Raw genomic sequence first — 20,346 nt, 5'->3', positions numbered from 1 at the left:
TTGTGAAAAAATCATAGAAGCTTGTGGCTTAAAACTATTGAAAAAACATCCTGCTTTATCCTGGCATTCTCAATATTATTTCTGTTCTGCAATAAAACAATGAGTCGTAAAGTGATGCTTAAGAGCATTGATTACTGCCACAGAGTTTCTTACAAAAATTATAAGTGTTTATAGCAGGTACTGTAAGGCTCTCTCAAGCTCACCAAAGGCTACAAACGAATGGTTTATTTTAAATGGCACAGTCACACATAGTGTCAAATACAGTTTTCATACTTACTTAATATGAACAGGACCCACTGAAAGGAAAGTTCTCACTATTTGTTCTATCTTTTCTTTCTGGAAGCAGCAGAAAGCTATTCTTGCTTATCAACTCGAGGTTATAGATACGTTTCTCTCTGTCAAAGGCAAGATGTTTAGCTGCAAAAGATGACTTCCACCACAGCCTTTGGATGGCTAGGAAACTAGCATTTGGGGCTACTTAATGTGTGTCAGATTTGTATTAAGAATCACTCCAGTGCTTCTGTATGTGCACCATGATTGGCTGCAGGGTGTAATGAGTGAGAGGGCATTTCAGATTTGCAAGGGGGCCAACATTTTCTAGAGTCAGATTGGTATGGTTTACAGTGATGCAGGCCTGGACAGACATAATAGGGCGAAACCGTGTCGAAAGTTACACTTTTTAATTTGTAATTTACAAAGAGATTGTTCTAGACTGAAAGCCAATGTTTTGTGACAAATAACCTACATCTGTCCTCTGTCAAATACAGATCAAAAACATCGGCCTCGCTGTAAGTTGCAAATACAGATCCGAAACATCTGCTAATGCAAACTGTTGAAACTTTGAAACACGATCGTACTTCACGCTAACTTGATCTTATTTGTTATGTGTTTAGATGCACACTTTTCAGGCATTTTGTGTAAAAGGCCCACAGAACAGTCCCTCCAAGATTTTGATCTTGTGATCATTTTCACCAATTTACACAAATTCAAGTATTTCAAACAGTTGCAATTCTGGGCTGTAATTTTGTCTTATCACGACAATATTTCAGCAGAAAAAAAACGGTAACTCGTTGGATCTCTGCATTGTTTGCGATTGATTTTATTTAACTCAAAATCACTGCAATTTCAACCACAATTTCTCACAGCAAATTCAGTCATCACAACAAACCCTTACAACATCTTGGAGGACTGTCAGAAATGCACTGTTTACTTTTGCACGCTAGACACTGTATTTCTTGCATACCATGTTGCAAACTATTTTCTTTAATAACCTGTAGCCCCCACCAACCTACTCACAATCAGACACACCAGCAAAGTGTGCGCTTTCCAAGAAGTTTGGTTTACTTCTGTAGCAAAGTTCTCGGTGAAACTTTGAACCGCAGCTTTTAATTAAACAACGTTTTAATGCTCAGACACACATTTTCCATCTGTTCACTCCAACGAGCCCCTCTCATTAGATGAATCCCCACCCCCTATTGTCAGCACAGAAGGGGTGGCTGACCTCTGCAACTATTTTTAAACTTTGCCGCCTAATTACTGATGACAAGTCCTATGATTCGTCGGAGGAGTCACAGTTCATCCTCTACATTAATGTGATCCTCTGCACGCATGTGGGGGTGGTTGGCGGGGGAGGGGAACTGACACCACACTTTGCCACCCAGCTGAAGGGTTTCTGGAAGAGTGCACACTGGAGTCAGGGAAGTGTGCGAGGTGCCCCATAATATGCCTGTCAAATCCAGGCGCCATGGATCAGATTGACAGGTAATGAACAGGGGAGATGAGGTGGTGTAAGGGGGTGGAGGGGGGGTGGGGCTGTGCTGTGCTGTGCCCACCCTCACCCCTAACTCGATTCCGGAGGACGCTGTCGAGATCCACAGCCCGCACAACTTCTCGCACCACGCGAGTGCTATTAGAGCTAAATTTGTTGATAATCCCTATTTGCAAGTCAAATGAGCTGGTGAGACATGCGTTCGTGAACAAATAAGAGTATAACTGGCTGCTTTGAATGCATAATTCACACACAGAGAGTCTACTGTTCAACCTCTTGTGCTTGGGGTATAGACAGAAGAGAATACTTGCAACTTTTACCACAAGATGTGGCCTTTTAAACATTTGCAGAGCTCAGCTGTAAGACGCCTGATAAATGAATGAAACTCACTATTGTAAGTGGTGAATGGCACAAGGTTGAGTGCTTGAACTTAAGCACATTCTCAGTCTGTAAGATCCATGCAGAAGCTTGAAGGACAAAGCAGGCTTTACCGTGAGCGAGGGAAAACGATTCCCGTGAGCTTGACAAAGTCTACCCCTTTGTAGGATCCCTCTCCAAGGTTGGCCACAACAATAAGACTCACAGACACTAACAGAAAAAAGATCTGACAAGCGCTTCATAAACAGCACGGCCCAAACGACTGACAGAAGGCTGTTATTTGTGACACCCCCGCCCCCCCACCTTGTGACCGACTACTACCTGACCGCCCCGATATATATCAGAGGTGGCCTCCTTTTGTGAGCCTCAAACAGGGAGCATGTAATTACAGCACGTGTCATGGCGGGCAAGGAGAGACAGGGCCACGGCCGAGAGAGAGGCCGGAGGACAGATGGCACCGGGATCAGACAGGGACACAGGGGACACAAGGAGCCACGGCACTCCAAACACCACACCACACCACCGAGGCCGGCCGGACCGGCCAGTAGCAGCATCAGGCCTGCCGTGAGGCCTCTAATCTCCCGAGGCTCTGTCCAGGCAAAACACGCTGACACAGTGGAAGCAGCCAACACACAGAGAGCTAAGGTCCAATGACAAGCCTTTCAGTGGTGAGCCAAGGAGAGGTAATACTTTGGGGGAAAAAATGAGCGTAAATCCTCGCCTGGACATGCAAGCGTGTGTGTGTGTGTGTGTGTCTGTGTGAGTGGGTGAATCAAATGCACGGCAGTCTTTAGTGCAGAGGTAAGAAGGCTCTTCAAATGGGGAAACCTGGCAAAGGAATCAGCTGCTTTTAGACTTAACTTGGAGACGTGCAGGTTGTCTGACAGTATTAACATGCAAGGAGCGCCAAGGTCTCAGGTCTACTGCCTTAAGCGCAAAGGCAGTTAGTCGATGCAAAACACTGAATTATTTATGGGGGTCGTGAAATAAATTCGAGTCAGGAGATACAAAGCTTCAGAGTCACGGGCGGACTGGAGATTAACATGGAATTGGTCAGAAAGTTTGGGTCACTAATGAGGTCGTGGTCCGAACGTCTTTATCTGCAGAATTGGAATGAGATGGTCGCGCCCCCAAAAATATGCCTACCTTAGAGGGGGTTGCCAAGCTTTGTGGGAATTTTTTAAAGCACAGCCTCAGATGATGGTGGTGGGCGGTTGGAAATGATAAGAGAGAGGAGAACTAAAGACCATTCAGTCTCAATCACTGAAATTGTATTCCCTTATTTATTTAAATGTCGCCAGCTTATTTTGACAAACAGAATATGGTTAAGCAAAAATGAACACTAACAGAAAGAGGGAAATGTTTTGGAATGAGGTAATTCAAGGAGGTAATTGTCTGAATCTGCCAACAGACTCCGCTTTGAGGACGGTACTCATATTCTAATGTTGAAAATAGAGCAACACAATATGCTCTTTCCCGCTCACAATCAATATGGGAATACTAGATGAATAACATCTGAGATAAAGAGTAAAGTAAGTTGATCTTGGGGCTAATTTATTTACCTTTACAGCTTGCTGAATCCTTAATGACGTAACTTTTTTTTCAACAAAGCATTGCTGTCAATGTGTCATACTGACTGCTTGCAGCAGACGTGTCTTTCAAAATGTGCTGTTCACCTCATCTTTGGTAAAGGGATGTAAAGGCTCTGCCTTTCATGTGAATGTGTGTGTGTTTGTATGTATGTGTGTGTGTGTGTGTGTGTGTGTGTGTGTGTGTGTGTGTGTGTGTGTGTGTGTGTGTATGTGTGTGTATTTTTTACAGTCGTCCATACTGTGCCTCCTTTTAGGAATCTGAAGGGTGGCTCCACAGTGCAACTTGTTTTTCAAGGCAGCATCATGAACAACCTCCGTGTTCATATACCAAAGTTTCGCCGCTTGCCAAAAGTAGAGCTCTATTCTCCTTGGTGATAAGAACAGCTAAAGATGGCTAGTCCACCATCTGTTGGCATACATTTCCGATATGGAACACCGTCGGAATGCTGATACATTTGGATTGGACAAAAGCGTTCACAAATGGGATTTAACAGATATTAGAGTAGTGTGGTATTATATAAAGTCCAAGTAATCCTTTTAGTTAGAGGATTCGGTCCGTGGATTTTCAGATATTTTGGTATTCAATGTTCATTCCATTCCATACGTTTAAGTGGTCACACTTGAAAAGGAAAGAGTTCCGCTCTACACAGGATGGGCTCACCATCAGTTTAAAGATGACAGCTTTGGAGGGGGAAAAAACAACGTTTTACAAAAAAGAAAATGGGGCCCCTGAAAATTGCATCTCTAAAATGCACAATGCTTCTGTGTCTGTGCTTCGGCTAGCATTTAATGAGTCTCACACTCCAGCAGCCAGCTAGCCAGACCAGGCAGTGCTGAGAGGAGAGAGAAACCGTCAGCAGCTTTTAGTCCAACGGTGCCACTCTTTGTGAGCCCAAGTATACATCTTCAAGCACTCGCACTTCACCAGCAGATAAACATCAGCTGTACGTGCTGATTTGCCATATAAATCACGGTGATCAGCCCTATTAGCTTCCACGTTCTCACTCCGAGCACGGAGCCGCAGCCGACACAAACAACCACCATCCCCACCACCAACACTATCCAAAATAGGGATGCTCTTTAATCGACAATAATAAATAAACAAATGGCCGTAAATGCATCGAGGCAGCTTCGCTCTTTCATCCTGAGACGGCGTGAGATTGGGCCCCAGAGGAAGCACAAGCACAGGGGGCCTGCTCATACAAAGCAACCGACCCCCACCACCGACTACCAGCGATGGGTGCCACGATATGGGGGCTTTGCACAAGAGGCCGCCGAGGCCTATATGTATCTTCAAAGGCAGGCCGGCAGATGCTGGAAAGGGAGAACTCTTTGGGCATCTCCTGCCCATCTGCTTCGCCCTGGCAGTGGCATTATCGGCAGACCCTGCTGGCTCCACACTAAAGCACACCACGGGAAGCATTTTGCCCAGAGCTACACAAGAACGGGGCTAGCAAGAGTCCAAAAAGAGGGATTAATTTTCCATTAATTAACTTGTCGATGTCTATACATGGCGCGTGAGATAGCATTATCCAGAGACGTTGTAATTAATCATGGACATGCATGCCAATGTGTTCGTTATCACACTATCCTAATTTTGGAGTTGTGTGGATAGGCTTTTTTAAAAGGAGACATTTAACACAATGGTTGTTGGCCAGAGGCAGGTAGAGCTTTAGAATTAGAATTAATGATTTCCATTGCCACCTCGCAAAAGGATTATTATATAAGGACGGCCGCGATCAGATCCTAAGCTCAGTGAACGTCTCCCTAATGCAGAAGAGGCTGGAAAGACTTCCACTCTCGCGCACACACAGGCATTAGATATTAAAACAATGGCTCAGGACTGGATGAAAGTAAAGCTTAAGGAATCAGACTTTTTATTGTGCTCTTTTTATTTTCCCCATTCTCGAACATTTGTGTTTTGGCTGGCTTAACATTATATTACACTACACCCTCGATTCACTTCGAGAACACTGCAAGTGTGTTGGATTAACACAAAACATGCACAATCCTTTGTGTGCATGGAAGCAGAGGCAGCATCCTCACTAATGTGCTCATCTGACTACGATGGTGACTTTAAGATGTGGTGGAGAGAATGAGACACGTATATGCGGAACACTGCCAGACATGAGGTTTACACTACAGCCTACTGTCTCTCTCTCTCTCTGGTAATAACCCATTTGACAAAGGATGGGCAAATCCCACCAATCCTGGTGAAATTGGAGCCGAGATATAAGTGACTGGCGAGGCAGAAGAAGCCGTCTTCGTGATAAGCAGTCTGAAACTGTGGCAGCAGAGATAGTTACAGTATGGGTATTTCCAGAGTGATAAAACTCTACATTAGAGTCAAACAAAATGGTGAGAATGAAAAAGAGAAAGAAACTAACAAGCTACATGTTCTTTCCTCTTTTTTCTCCTGCCATATCTGTGTAGTAGTATTTCATCTTTGTATGATTGATTTTGATTTTGCGGTGTCTTTGTTGTGGGGTATTGTGATTTATTTGACATTGTTATTGGTGTGTTTGTTTGTGTGCATGTTTGTGCATATAAATGTTGGTATTTGCAACGGTCTATATATTTTACAAGTTTGTGCAATCGCAGTTCTTTGACTAACTTCGCTTTCAACTTATCAGCAATGTGAACTTTTTTAATTTTCACAGAAAAAGATTGCTTTCCATACCTGCCATCAAACCGCAGTGCATATCTGATTACAGAATTCCTGTAATGTCAAATGCACAAACCTCCTCTTGGGGACAATATTAACACTCCTGGTGTGCTAAGACAGAGGTAGCTGTCGAAGCTTCTCTCACTTCAGAAGACTAAGGCTTGCCTACCTCCTATTCCCCTTGTTTCTACGGGAATTGAATGACTCTAACAACCGTACTCCATTTTGAGAAGCCCCAAATTCGAAACATTTCAGTCCACTTTGCTCCTCTCCTTGTGGAGCATCTATCGAGATATCTCCTTCTCGAGCGCGTCAGAGGACGCCTCGGCCCGTCCTCCATCGTCCTGTGGAGATTATCCTCTTCAGGCATGCAGACCTGAAGCCTGGGCCCAGTGAAGAGAGAGAGAGGGAGAGAGAGAAAGAGCCTGGGTGCTTGGCTAAGTGCTTGCTTAGGCATTGCACAGATGCAAAGCGCCTTTCTATGCAGATTACCTCTGCAGCTTTGGCAGATCTTTTGTTGCTGCTGTCCCTGTCTGATACAGGAGAGAGCGAGAGAGAGAGATAGATAGAGAGAAAGAGAGAGGGATGAAGAGAGATAGAGAGAGGGGGAGGAAGGTTGGCACTCTCCCTTCTCTCCCCCTGCCTAAGGAGGATTCGGGAGAACATGTTGGGAGATAGATCTGAATGTTCCAACTGAAAAAGAAAACAAACAAACAAATGACCTTGCACACTAGATTCAATTTATATAACAAATATCAAACAGACTGGAGAAAACCAGAACGCAGGTTGTGCTTCACATGCTTGTAGGTGTGTTGCAAGCACTTTGCCAAGGTGGGATAAAAAGGACTATCCATGCAAGTATGAGTAAACAAAGGTCTTCTTTTTGAGCCGTGAGGCTTATTCGCAATGCAGTCAAAATTTCTAAAACACATGTATAAACTAATCGAATCGATAAATAGTGGTAACTAACGAGAAAGAAACTGAGGTTTGATGACCAGGAAAGAACGCAACACCTTTTCCAGTCGTATACAAACACACGGGATGGGCTCTCCTATGCCTCCAGAGGAACAGAGGGCAAGCTTCATTCAAATTGACACGCATTTTGATCCAGGAGCAGTTGAACACCCACCCCCCTCTTAGGCTGTATCCAAATACACTATCAATCATAACGAGGGTCCATTACTAGGGGATAATCCATAACCAATTTCCTTGACTGATGGCCCAATTAAGCGTGTTTATGTCATGCTTAATAACTTACCTTCTGATAAGCAGAAGTACTCGTAGAAGCGGCGCGGTCATATGGTACAATGATAGTACTTAGAGCATACAAATATACACGCAGGCGTCCCTGTTTGATGTCGAGCTGTGTTTGTACAGCACTCACATCTCACACTGGGCTTACTGGTATTCCATGTAGCTGGTGACAGTGTGAAGGCTTTGATGTCCATTGTGGCTGAGGCAGGGTAATGAAACACTTTGTGATTGCATGATGGCTTTTGAAGTAATGATGTCATTGCAGGGGCATTATGCCGTCGTGATAAGTTGACATGAAATTAGAGGGAGAAATTGTGCAGACAACGAGACGATGTTGGAACAAGCAGATAACACAGTTAGTGATGTACATTTTTCGGCTAATCTGCTAAGATACTCTTGAGGACTTGATAGGATGTTCACTCTCTGACACCAACTCACAAGCACACACTTTGTCACACACACACACACACACACACACACACACACACACACACACACACACACACACACACGTCATATACAAGAGCACTAACTCCAGAGAGGGCAATGGAACATTTTGCTGAAGGCAAGTGAAACAATTGGAGCTAATAACATTGCAAAATATAAACCCAATTAACCAAAATCTGCTGAGGGAATATGTGAAATGCCCAAAGAGTGATTGTTTCATTAGCACTTCAAAAAAGCTTATTTAACCTAGTGATGCATTCTCTGTCCCCTAAAAACTGTTTAAATTTGAAAATGACAACTAAAAACGTGCTGTCTGTCATGTATAAAACAAAGTGTAGCCCTTGCTGTCCAGCTAGAAAAAAAAACGGGTAGTGGCGCAATGGCAAACGCATCACTTCTGAATCCCAGGACTCTCCGCAAACAGTCCTGCGAAAATGTGTTGTTACAGAACTTTTGCAAATGTAAAATTAAAGAGTCGAAAACAATACTTAAACCCTTTTAGAGAGCAGTGAAGGTGACCAGATCTGTCCAGCTTCTGAACTGTGGCGTGAGGGAACTGATACCTGATGGCTTTTAGTCAGTTTCCAGAAAAAGGAACTATACCAGACAGAATAAATTAAATCTAGGTACAACTTCATTTCCCCAATCAAGCACGTCTGCCTGTGTCTTTGAAAAGTACCAAATTATGAGATGGCATATTTTTAAAAGTCAAATTATATGCTCTCATTAATTAGGAATGGTATTATCTATTAGGCCTCAATTGATCTGAAAACTGCCTACTTTGATGAAAAAGAAGGATACATTTACTTTTTGATGGCCTGTAGTGACTTTAATCATTTGCATTCTTGGAGATGTGAACTGATGTTTAAACAAATTAATTGGGTTAGACAGTGAGAACATTAATTATAAAGTTTGTAGTAAAATGTGTCAGGCTCCAAAGCCTTCCATTTTGGTCTACTCGCCCATTGCACATCTTCAATTAAATATACAGACAGAAACAAAGCTGGTACAGCCATGACTTGAGCTCAGACTCCAAGAACGTACTGACCACCTCAGTTCAGATACTTAATTAATATCTTACTAACTTAGATAAGTTGACCATGTTTGAGCTAATTGTATGTAAAAGTATGCTAGATGCTTGATCAGAAGATCTGGGTCCCAGAACACTACAAGTGTGTGTGAGGGCAGATATGTGTGTGTGTGTGTGTGTGTGTGTGTGTGTGTATGTATGTGTGTGTGTGTGTCGGGGGGGGGGGGGCTTATGGCATTAGGTCTCTGGAACAGTGGTGTGATTTGTCAAAGAACCAACGCAATGATCCAAATGGACCATCTCAGTTCAGATACCTGATTGCTTGGTCATGTTCTGCTCATTGCATGTGAAACCTAGACATACATGCTGAACAAGACTGGGATCTCAGCTGGATCAGGAGATCTGTGTCCCACGACACGACGACTGTGACTTCAGGCGTGTGTGTGTGTGTGTGTGTGTACATGAGTTTACGAGGCAGAGACAAGGCACTTTTACAGCTAAAAAGAAAGCACCACCACAAGATCATAACAACAGAAGACCTATCATCATTAACCTTCCTTTATTGTCTATATCTGCAAGTGTTTGTGTATATGTTACGAAGAGAGTTAGGCAGAGAGGCAGACAGACTGACGGACAAAAATACACAGAGACACACAAACGGACAGACAGATGAATCTTCAACATTCCTACGACTCACCCTAGCATAAAAAGGAGCACCTCTGCACACAGGAATGGCAAACTCCATAATAGCACACGGTGAAGCCGGTGAAGCCACCTCGCACAAAGCTGCAACCCCAAAGCTGAGAAGCTCATTTTAAAGAGCCTCTCTGTGCTGCCCCCACTATTCCAAACCAGTACACAACCGCAGCCGTAGCAATCTCCCCAATCCTTCCACAGCGGTGCTACTAATTACCTCGTCTCTCCCTGTCGGCCCGAGAGCAAGGGGAAGAAGAAGAAGACAGGGAAGGAATCAGTTGCAAGTGGAGAGAGAGAGAGAGAGAGAGAGAGAGAGAGAGACTTACAACTCAGCCACTGTGTCTGCACCCCTCATTGAACCTTGACCAGCCCGGCAAACCAGACGTATCATTTACGGCGGTTTATGACCATAATGCTCCTTCCCTCCAAAGCTGTCTCCCGACAGGTTCTGAACCGCTGGCGTTACCATGGTTTCTTGCCTCTGCCGCCGATTACTGCCCAGCGTTTCCTTCAATCACGTTTCTGCCATTTCCTTTCCCTTCGCTCATTACTTCCACTGCCTGTTGGACAACAGCGCTAAAGCACACACACACACACACACACACACACACACACACACACACACACACACACACACACAAATACACAAACACACACGCACACACACACACACACACACACACACACACACACACACACACACACACACACACACACACAAATACACAAACACACAAATGGCTGTTGTTGCACAGGCTGTTCACTCTATTAATTGGCTAGAGAATGAAGGATTCTGTGTATTAAAAGTGTACGGTTCAGCTCACAAGACGAAAAAAAAAAGAACGTAAAAGAGTTTCTTTCCTTAAAAAAAGAAAAAAAATCAAACAACCCTTTCACTTTGTCATGTGTGCCACACCTGCGTAGCATTTACAGGACCATTCTCTCTCATTTCCTCTTCCCTGGGGCTACAATATATATCAAACAGGAAGAATGAAAAATGAAGAGGAAGGTTGCCCAGAGGTGATGCAGAGAGAGGTGGGGGGGGGGGGGGGAGGGAGAGAGAGAGAGAGCGGGATGAAGAGTAAAAGAGAGGTAGAGCCGGAGTGAGTGTGTGAAATAAAGTGGTCATTATCTGGGAAACCCAACTGTTCCAGTGGCGCAGGTCACTTGGCAAAAAGCACGGCCGTGCCCTTGCCCACGTGGGCATCATCGCGCCCCAGATTAAATGCGTAATTATTTCGGTGCGCGGTACGGTGGAACCGGGGCTGGCGGCGGCCAGCTACGTGCGCCGGGGCTTCATTAGACCGCGGGGGCCGCACGCTGAGACAGGGCCATTTTCTATCATTAATGCCGCGTGGCCCAAACATTACGCCGCTGACAACAACGCTGGGTGATATAGCCTGAGGCTGAGCAGGGCTCGCTGGTCAGAGCCACGATGCTGAGAGGAAATGAGAGGGAGAAAAAAACGTCTGGCACCTGGCGTGGTGGCCACTAGACTAGGAAGAGCATTGTGCATTCACATAATTATACGAACGTACATACTTCCCACACACACACACACACACACACTCACCCTCTGATGAAGCTGTTTCATTTCAACTTTTTCACTGGTGTTGGCCGTGCTGATGTATTATTGGAAAGGAACCTGTTCTTTTTGTAACCAACTCAGTGGAATAAACATGCACACATATACGTAGATGCCATGGTGACTTCAGAAGGATGTGCCAGTTCCCTTACCTGTCCATCAGGCTGGTGCTCCATCAAGACTGACTGTGTTTGAAGGCTGACTGCAAAAAAAAACAGCAACTGTGCCAGTGTGCTGCTCACTATGTCCTTACAAGGGTCACTGGGAGAGGCTGGAAAGGGCTGAATGAAGCGTGCAGGTATAATTAATTAATAGTCCCTTTATGACAACAAACAACAGAATTCTTCATCTGCCTTTTTGTGGCTTAATATATATCCCTCTCCCCAGCCACCCACTCACTCTCTCTCTTTCTCTCTCTCTAACTCTGTCTCTCTCTCTCTCTAACTCTCTCGCTCTCTTTTTCTCTCTTTCAGACAGAATTGCTCTCTTCATTCCTCCATGTATTCACAGCTTTGCAATTACCTCCTTTTTTTAAAAGTAAAGCCTACATCCTTCCAACTCCCACATCTCTGTGTGTGTCTCTCTCTCACACACACACTTCACACTCTTTCTCCCTCTCTCTCTCTCTCACACTCTTTCTCCCTCTCTCTCTCTCCCTTTCTCTCCCAGCTTAGCAGCTTTGAGGACTTTTTTTGCAGTAAAGCTTGCTCTCTGGCTGCAAGCTTTGCCATCCCTTACAATCGGTATGCAGCTCCCGTTCGAAGTGCTGATCCGTCTTTATGAGGACATAGAGTTTCAACGCTTTCATCCCCCCCCATCCCCCTCCTCCCCCTCTCCCCAACCCACATTGCCCCTCTCCACATCCTCCCTCAGTCTCTCCCATCCCCCCCACCACCACCCCCTCCCGCTCCACCATCACCAGAAGCACCGTCACCCCACCTTCCCTCACAAATCTGCCCGCCTTCACACTGTCTGCACACACACCCTCCTCCGGAAGCCTGGGGGAACCTCAGAAAAGATCAAATCAATAAAGGCCATAAACATGCATCACGTTAAGTTTGTCTCTTGCTTCTGTGTCTGCTCATTTAGTTTTTTCCCTCTCTTCTTCCTATTAGAGCCACATGTAGACCAGCTCCCTGGGGGGACGGGGTTGGGTGTGAGGGGGGTTGGTGTATTGTGGCTGTGTTGTGGTCTGCTGGGTCTGTGCCGAGCACATCTCTTGGCAGTGAATTCACAGTCCTGCCGTGGACTGCATGTGATACACCCATAACTTTGTAAATAGGAGCACCAGAGGATATGTTCCTGGGGACGCAAGTGATGCAGGCTCTGTGGCATCCACGTATGTACAACACAGACACATAGCATGGTGTACAAATTGAGCTTATGGGAACTACACCCACATGTTCATATTGTGGTGTGCGATTAATGTAAAACTAAGCACTAGTCCCTGACAAAGACTCAATCCTCATAGGGACATAACATCTCACACACACACAAACACACACACACACACACAGACACACACACCAGGTATTATTACATCAATATTGGATTTTCACATGAGAAACAGGCACAGACAAAGCACACACATAGCCTACAGTGCACTAGACCAATAGCACTTGTCCCTGGGGGTGTACGGCCACGTGTACAAACACAGGAAGTGACCGAGAGGGGAGGCCTCAAACAGCCTCTCCGTCTCTAACTATATTTACCCCTCTCTCTCTCCCTCTCCTTCCAATTGTGCCTCTTTGTTGACTCTCTCTCTCTCTCTCCCTCTGTCCTTCTTGTCCTGCCTCTGTGCTCTCGCTCTCGCTCTCCAGTGCGGTGGCCTGGCGACACGGCCACATGCTGCACTCTTAGCCGTGGGCCCCCTCTCCCCCTGATTAGATTAAATTGTCTCACCGAGTGAATTAAGGACAGAAATCAATTATTTTACTCCTCTGTCCCCCCGTATCGGCGTAATACGAGCTGGATATTAAACGGCCCTCGCCTCCGCGTGTTTAATCTTTGATTACACTTTCAATTTGAGACCCCGCGTTATCTGCTCCCATTATGTTTCCACACAAACATCATTGAAACGCATCGCCACGCGACGGTGTGGTTTTTTTCAGTTTTTTTCCCCCCTTTTTCATTTCCTCCACCTTTTTTCCTTTTCTTCCTCCTCTCCCCCCTTCATCTGATGCTGAGGTTGCCTCCACTTGCCCACCTCTTCTGTAATTGACAAATGCGGTGACACCAAATCGTTTGTCTCATCAGTCATTCCTTTTGTCCTTGCGGACATTTTTCCAAAAAGCTGTTCGTAGCGGATGGAGGGCGACTGCTACTCACGTGTCCCGGCCAGAGTGCAGTTTCCCTGCAAGCTTCGTCGGCCAGCGAGGATGACATGTTTCAGAAGTAGCTGCCCGATTCAATATCAGCCCGTCTATAGAGACTGCTCTGAATGGAGAAGCGTGAGCAAATGACAAGGTGAAGAGCCGAGAGATGCCCAGGCAATGCACAGAAGAACAGGAGCTGAAGCAGTGCAATATCGAACATCATAAAAGATAACACAAGAGATGCACATGGAGTCTGGCTCTTTATTAACTGCTTGGAGACGGCAAAGACAGAAAGAGAGAGAGAAAGACAGAGAGAGGAGTGTGTGATGGAAAGAGAAATAGAGAGAGAGAGAGAGATGAGTTGAATGGAGGGTAAGAAAATGATATCAAGTGAAAGAGAGGGGGAGAGGAAATAAAATAGATAGATAGATAGTGAGACGGGTATACAGAGTGGATGAAAGAAAAACTATGATGTATAGATACAGAAGAGGAGAAACAGAAAGGTAGATGAGAGGATAGAGCCAGAGAAGGGGGAGAGAGGGAAAAGGAGAGGCTATCCATGAAATAAATGAGATTCATTGTCTGTGTCCCGTCCACAGACAGCCTCTCTCCCTGCTTAAGCAGAGATGAGGGGCCAAGGAAGACTGTTTAAAGGTCAGGTCTGCGGACGGCCATGAAATGAACTTTCAGCTCCACTCTGGCCCGCATATTGAATTCAGCAGAGACTGAACGAGAGGAGAGAGGGAGAGAAAAAAAAATGACATACAGTAAACCAAAACAACCCAGTATCTACTCTTACAGTTCGCCTCTTTTCCATTTCATTTTCTCAGTGTATCTGTGTCTTTGCCTTGGCCTCGGCCACTGTCTCGGCCTCTCTCTCCGTTACCCAAACCCCCCTTGGTGACTGGAAAGTCTTCCCGCTGCTTCTGCTAACCAGTCAAACGAGATAAAAAAGTGGGGGCACGTTACAGAGTAGAGGAGGCCACAAGATTCAGAAGAGGATTTACATTTCGTTTCTCTCTCAATTAAAATCTAAGTTACCCATTACGCAACTGTTTAATGTCCCTTATACTCCTGTATCACGCAATTGAAGCTGCTTTCTTCCTTCGTTTCCTCTGTTTTCTCTGGGGTTCGTTGGTGTGTATGTGTAGGTTTGTTTTTTGTTTCACACCTGTTGCTTATGGTAAAGTGAGGTGCCTGTCGTGATGAACTTAGAGAAACAAGAGACGTTGCAGCCAATTATCTCTGCGAGGTGGTAAATTTAGAGACTCTAACACATCTCAGAAAACACATTCATTTCGCATCCTGTTTTGTTCTGCCAACAAAGCTTTTTTTTTATGGCACGCTGTCTTAGCGACCCTGTCGTTTCTGTTTTTGACTGCCATCGAAACAATTTTGAACATGAAAAAAGAAATGTTATTATTTTTAATGATTTTTTCCTCTGCTTTTCACCTCACAGAGATCCATCTCTCATATATCTCAGAAATCAGGCAGACTGGGTTGCTAGGCTTGTTGCAGGCAACCCTAAACTTTCTGAGATTCTGAGATCACCTTGTGAGAAAGTCTCCTGAGCCCAAGGATTCACTGTTCAATTTAACGGCTGCAGGTGGTTCATGGCCAGGCTGGTCTCAAAAGGCTTGTTTTAACGAGTGCTTTAGAGCATCGGCATGCTGTAGGTCTGAAGTAGGCTGTTGTCGACTGAGGTGCATTTCTCTTGCTTGATATTTTTATTTATTTATTTCTTAACGGCTCATCCAGGGATTGAGAGGCCCTGTGTTGTTTGCCAGGAAAAGGGAGGTCTTGTTTTCAGAGTCGAGCTACGCTGGATTGCCCCTCAAGGTGATGCCAGCACTCAGACATCTCAAGGGTATAGTATCACGTAGCATAACATGGAACTGACTTAAATATTTCAGATGTTTTGAGATGGTGTGGTCATACGGTTATATCAACATAACGAGTTAACATACAAGATGAGTCAATGTGAGCTAGTTTCCTTTCACTGCCATATTACACCGACTCCAGAGAGTAGACGTTCATTCTAAATCCCATTATCAGAAACCCAGATGGACTACTTCCTTTGCCACATACCATCTACCAATTTAACCATACTCATTTAACAGTGAGGAATGCAAGAAGGTGTAGAGTTCGGATTATGGTTATGGTTATGGGGCAGGGGCTATTCATGGTTGGGGTTATTGTTGATGTTTTTGTCAAGGCAAAGTAAGATAATGAACAAGGTCATGTTTTTGGGTTTGTGTGCAGGCCTCTGACAAATAGTTAACGTTTAGGATTAATTAATTGACATGTAATTGATGTGATGTGTTGATTTTCTGTTTGCATAGAATCTAAACTCTCTCTGCCTCTCTACATCTACCTGCATCTTAATAATTTTTTTTTAATTAACAAAACAACAGAAAATCACCTGACAATTGCTTCTCTACATGGGGCTTTTGAAGTGCGGGGCTGGCTAACTATGAAACCTTAAGTCTGAGATAGCAGGAAGCAGAAATCAGAAAAAGAGGTGAGGATAACTGAACGTCTAAGCCCACTTTGATTGCCAATTCTTTTTTCCCCCTCATTTATCTCCATTTTAGCAATTTTTTATATTTTGCTTCAGAAAAAAAATCACAGAGCACTCTTTATCTCTCCGCACATTCTTTTTCAACATCCACAGGCTCCAAACAGAATCTAATTACTGTGTCTGCTTGCCCAGAGGTAGGTGATCTTATTAACTGACTGTGTCACAAAAAAAAACGTTTATCAGTTCACTTGTTTTAATCTCCTACGGCGAACGTTATATGTCCTTTCATTAAGGGGGTCTTTCATAATCATAGACTTTTAATTGCCCATGCACCTGAATTAGTTCAGCACAGCCTCAATCGATGCCAGGAGGAAGCTGGAGAAACTTCCAAAGTTTCCGGAAGGAAAGGCGAAGCAGTGCGACTTTTTTCGCTGCTTTGAGCACTCCATGCTGACAGCAGTGAAGTGTCGGTTGGTACTGCCAAGACTTCAGAAAGGTTTCGGCACTAGACGTGAGGCACATCACAGATCCAAGGACAACAGACAAACAAAGGACAAAAGCTCTGTCTCTGTCTGTCGGTCTCTCTCTCTCTCTCTCTCTCTCTCTCTCTCTCTCTCTCTCTCTCTCTCTTTCTCCTCAGGATCGCGCACACATCAATGCAAGTTCATGCTGATTGCCCCTCCAGAAAGAAAAGCACATCAGCATGCAACAATCCCCACCCAATCGGTCTAATGCGAAGATAACAAAATGATGACCACATCATAGGAATATGGGAGAAATATTCAGGGATTTTTTTGGGGAGAGAGAGCCGGAAGCCCAGCACCCCTGCTGTTACAGGGAAGAAAAAAAATCAACCGAATGAGCAGCAGGGAAACAAAGCCCTACCTGCACCCACTACCATCTCCCACCTCCACAGTCCCTCCACGCTCTTGCTGTGTGCTTGCGCCCTGGCAGACCAGCTCGCCTGATCACAGAACAGCCTGCCACCAACTCCAAAGGCGATAAAGCTGTGTGTGTGTGTGTGTGTGGGGGGAGGCAGGGAGCAGGATCAGTTCTGGGCTCAGCCGTCCGTCCCTGCTGCGGGATTAATGATATGCGGCGGTATACAGCGGTGCCGGCAGCTCCAGTGTGTCCAAGCTCTGCGGCTTAAAAGCGTTCCGCGGGGCTAAGCTTCACCCTCGGCCAGAACCGACAGGAGAGAGAGGGACGGAGAACCGGTGATGGGGGAGGATGTGTGTGTGGTGCAGGGGGGGAAAGACATTGGTCTGTTGATACAACATGCAAAACACAACCTGCTCTCCACTCCCCCCCCCCCCCCCCAAACACCACCATCAACACCACCAACCACCACCCCCTCCGTCGCAACGCAATTTGACAACAAATGGATCCTGGCACACGTTCACCCACAGCCCTTCCTGTGCAAACAAAGGCAGCGTGACAGGTTTAGAGTTGCCTGTCCCCGCGGGTCCAATTTATGGAGTGGTTGCTCGGGACCCTCACAGGCCCCCCAACCCCCTGATGTGGAAAGGTTGTCTCTTTTCTCGAATCAGCGGCTGAGGTGAATGGGACGCGCGGGGGGATGTGGGGGGGGGGGGGGGGGTGCCCACGGGACCTGGGGCCTGCCTGGGAGATGCGGGGAATAAGTGAGAAGGCGATGGTTGGGGAGAGATCTCTGACCAGCCGGCCCTCTCCCTCGAGTAAGTACCCACGCAACGCCGTTAGGAAACCATCGAGATCAGCACTGTTCTTTTCCAGCAAAGGTGGGAGTATTTGAGGTAGAGAGACATCAGGAAGGAGGATAGCACATTGCCAACACACACGCACATTAAAAAAGCATGAAGAGGTAAGCACAGAAGGATAGACAGAGAGGGAGGGAGGGAGGGAGAGAAAGAGGCGCCTGCCAAAGTCCAGCCAATTTGATGCCGCAGGTGCTTTATTTACAAGAAATACATTATTTCATTCATTGGATGCAAAATCAAGGCTATCATGTATCATTACAAAATCCGTATAGTGAAGCCATGCCACAGATAGAGGCTGACAATCTCTCTGTGAGTCTGTGTGTAGTTGTGTTTGTTTATGTGCGTGCATGAGGGAGAGACTCTGTTTCTGGATGTGTGTGTGTGTGTGTGTGTGTGTGTGTGTGTGTGTGTGTGTGTGTGTGTGTGTGTGTGTGTGTGTGTGTGTGTGTGTGTGTGTGTGTGTGTGTGTGTGTGTGTGTGTGTGTGTGTGTGTGTGTGTGCATCTCCCTGTGTGATAAATTATGTGTCTGTATATATTTGCATCTGTGTCTAGTGTTTGTGTGGGCTGACGGATAGGTGTTGGCTGCTATTATTAACTGGAAGTGGACTGGATTAACAGACTGTATTTATTACAGTGTATGCCAAGGAATGGACCGAAGAGTCTTAAAAATGCATCAGAATTATATTCAGACCAATAGAGGGAACGCTCAGACCGGGCAGAATGTAGAAAGATACCAGCTCAATCTGTCTTTTATAATCAAGTTTTAACAGCACATCGAGAAAGCATACAAAGAACGAAACCGAGAATCATCCAAACTTTTGTAGAAAAACATCCCATGTCAAGGGCATCGGCAAAGTCATTCTTTATATAACAACAAAACAGAATCAATGTCTTCTCAGTGACGATGGAGAAGTTGAATTATTTATGTAAGAACTTTTATTTATTTATTTTTCCCACATTCTTCTAAACCGTAATGATTAATGATGGATTGGTGGTCAGTAACCTCGCCAGCGGAGAGCGGTCATGGGCGTTGGCTACATGGGTGTGTCATTTGGCTTTGTAAAAGTAGCCTAGCAAGCAAGCACCTCTCCCTCACCTCACCTCTCCCTTCAAACGTGTTCTCTTTCCTGACCTAATGTATGTTCGTGCACTGCATTATAACAACAAAGCTTGGGGCTGCATTGAAACAGTTACGATACTGCATTCTTCAGGCAAAAATCACGGAAAGAAGATGAATGTGGTAGCCTACTATTATAGGTATATTAGATAATTGATGCACTTGGGCTAGACGCTGCCTTTACAAGAAATCAGCTATAAACAGAAGAAGCACCTAGGATGACGGATATAGAAAATCTTGGGCGACGACGACCCCAAGATGTAGACTGCTGCAAATGCCACGTTTGGGTCAGAGCAGCGCAAGCCCTACTGAGAATGTTTAAGTTAACTACCGAATTCACTATTCTTGGCACAATTATGTACTTAATGTCAGAAAGCACAATTGCTTCTATATTTCACATTCAGGGTAACACATCTATTGTCAAATCCATCAATCTCTTAAAGACTTATCTAGACAGTTATGGCGAGGCAATTTTGCAGAATAACAAGGACACAATGTTGCATTCCTGTTCTTTGGACATTCAGTTTAGGCTATTATAGATGTGTCTCAATACACTAGCTTAACCTAGGTGAATTTTCCATAGACTCAAGTGTACAAGCAGCAACAACAAAACGAGCGTGTCAACAGATATTCTTATGCATGATAAATGGGCATTCACCAAAGTTTGTTGTTAAAATGCGCAAGCATTTATCACATCTTTTCGGGTGGTCTATCTCCCAAACTTGCACACCAGTATAATGTTGACTGGCTCGATGCAAGTATACGTGTTCTCTTTACCGAACAGTGCGATGTCATGGTCCATAGGCAACCCAAACCGGATCCTTTTATCAGCCTCAACCAGATCTGCCCTGCGTGAAAGCATGTTTCGGAAGTCATCCACTTAATAAGGATAGCGTCCTTGCACTAGTTATTGCACCAAGACTCCGTACCACGCCCAGAGTCCGCAAATGCGGGGGTAATCTGAGAGCTCCTACCTTTAATGACAAGTCCACATGCGCTGTAAAGCATGAAGAACAAGTGCTGTTTGAAGATCATATTCGTGTCCTCTTCCACAGCCACGTCCGACTTGCGTCTTTTCTGTGATGAGACTGGAGATTTATCCAGGTAGGGCTGATGAAGTTTGTGACTGTGGGGGGAATTACATGGACTCCGAGTGTGAGGCAACGACCTCGAAACTCTCCTGTCAAGTGCCTGATCCGGAGGCAGCGATACCGTCACCGTACCCGCGCTGGGAAGAG

The 20,346-nt window shown here is 45.3% G+C and overlaps 1 protein-coding gene across 1 annotated transcript in view; it reads right to left on the bottom strand.

The window, feature by feature from the left end:
* cadm2b (cell adhesion molecule 2b) overlaps nucleotides 1-20,143 on the bottom strand; it is a gene marked incomplete at both ends in the record, with an annotated part of 141,031 nt that extends 120,888 nt beyond the window's left edge. Inside the window, one exon of the mRNA XM_080844389.1 lies at nucleotides 20,083-20,143. Coding sequence (XP_080700515.1) covers nucleotides 20,083-20,143 — 61 coding nt within the window. The remainder of the gene's footprint in view (nucleotides 1-20,082) is intronic.
* Nucleotides 20,144-20,346: the final 203 nt, after the last annotated feature.

The sequence above is a fragment of the Sprattus sprattus genome (genome assembly GCF_963457725.1).
Source record: "Sprattus sprattus genome assembly, chromosome: 9".
Taxonomy (NCBI): domain Eukaryota; kingdom Metazoa; phylum Chordata; class Actinopteri; order Clupeiformes; family Clupeidae; genus Sprattus; species Sprattus sprattus.
Note: the sequence above shows the minus strand (reverse complement) of the source record. Positions and strands in the feature narration are given on the sequence as shown.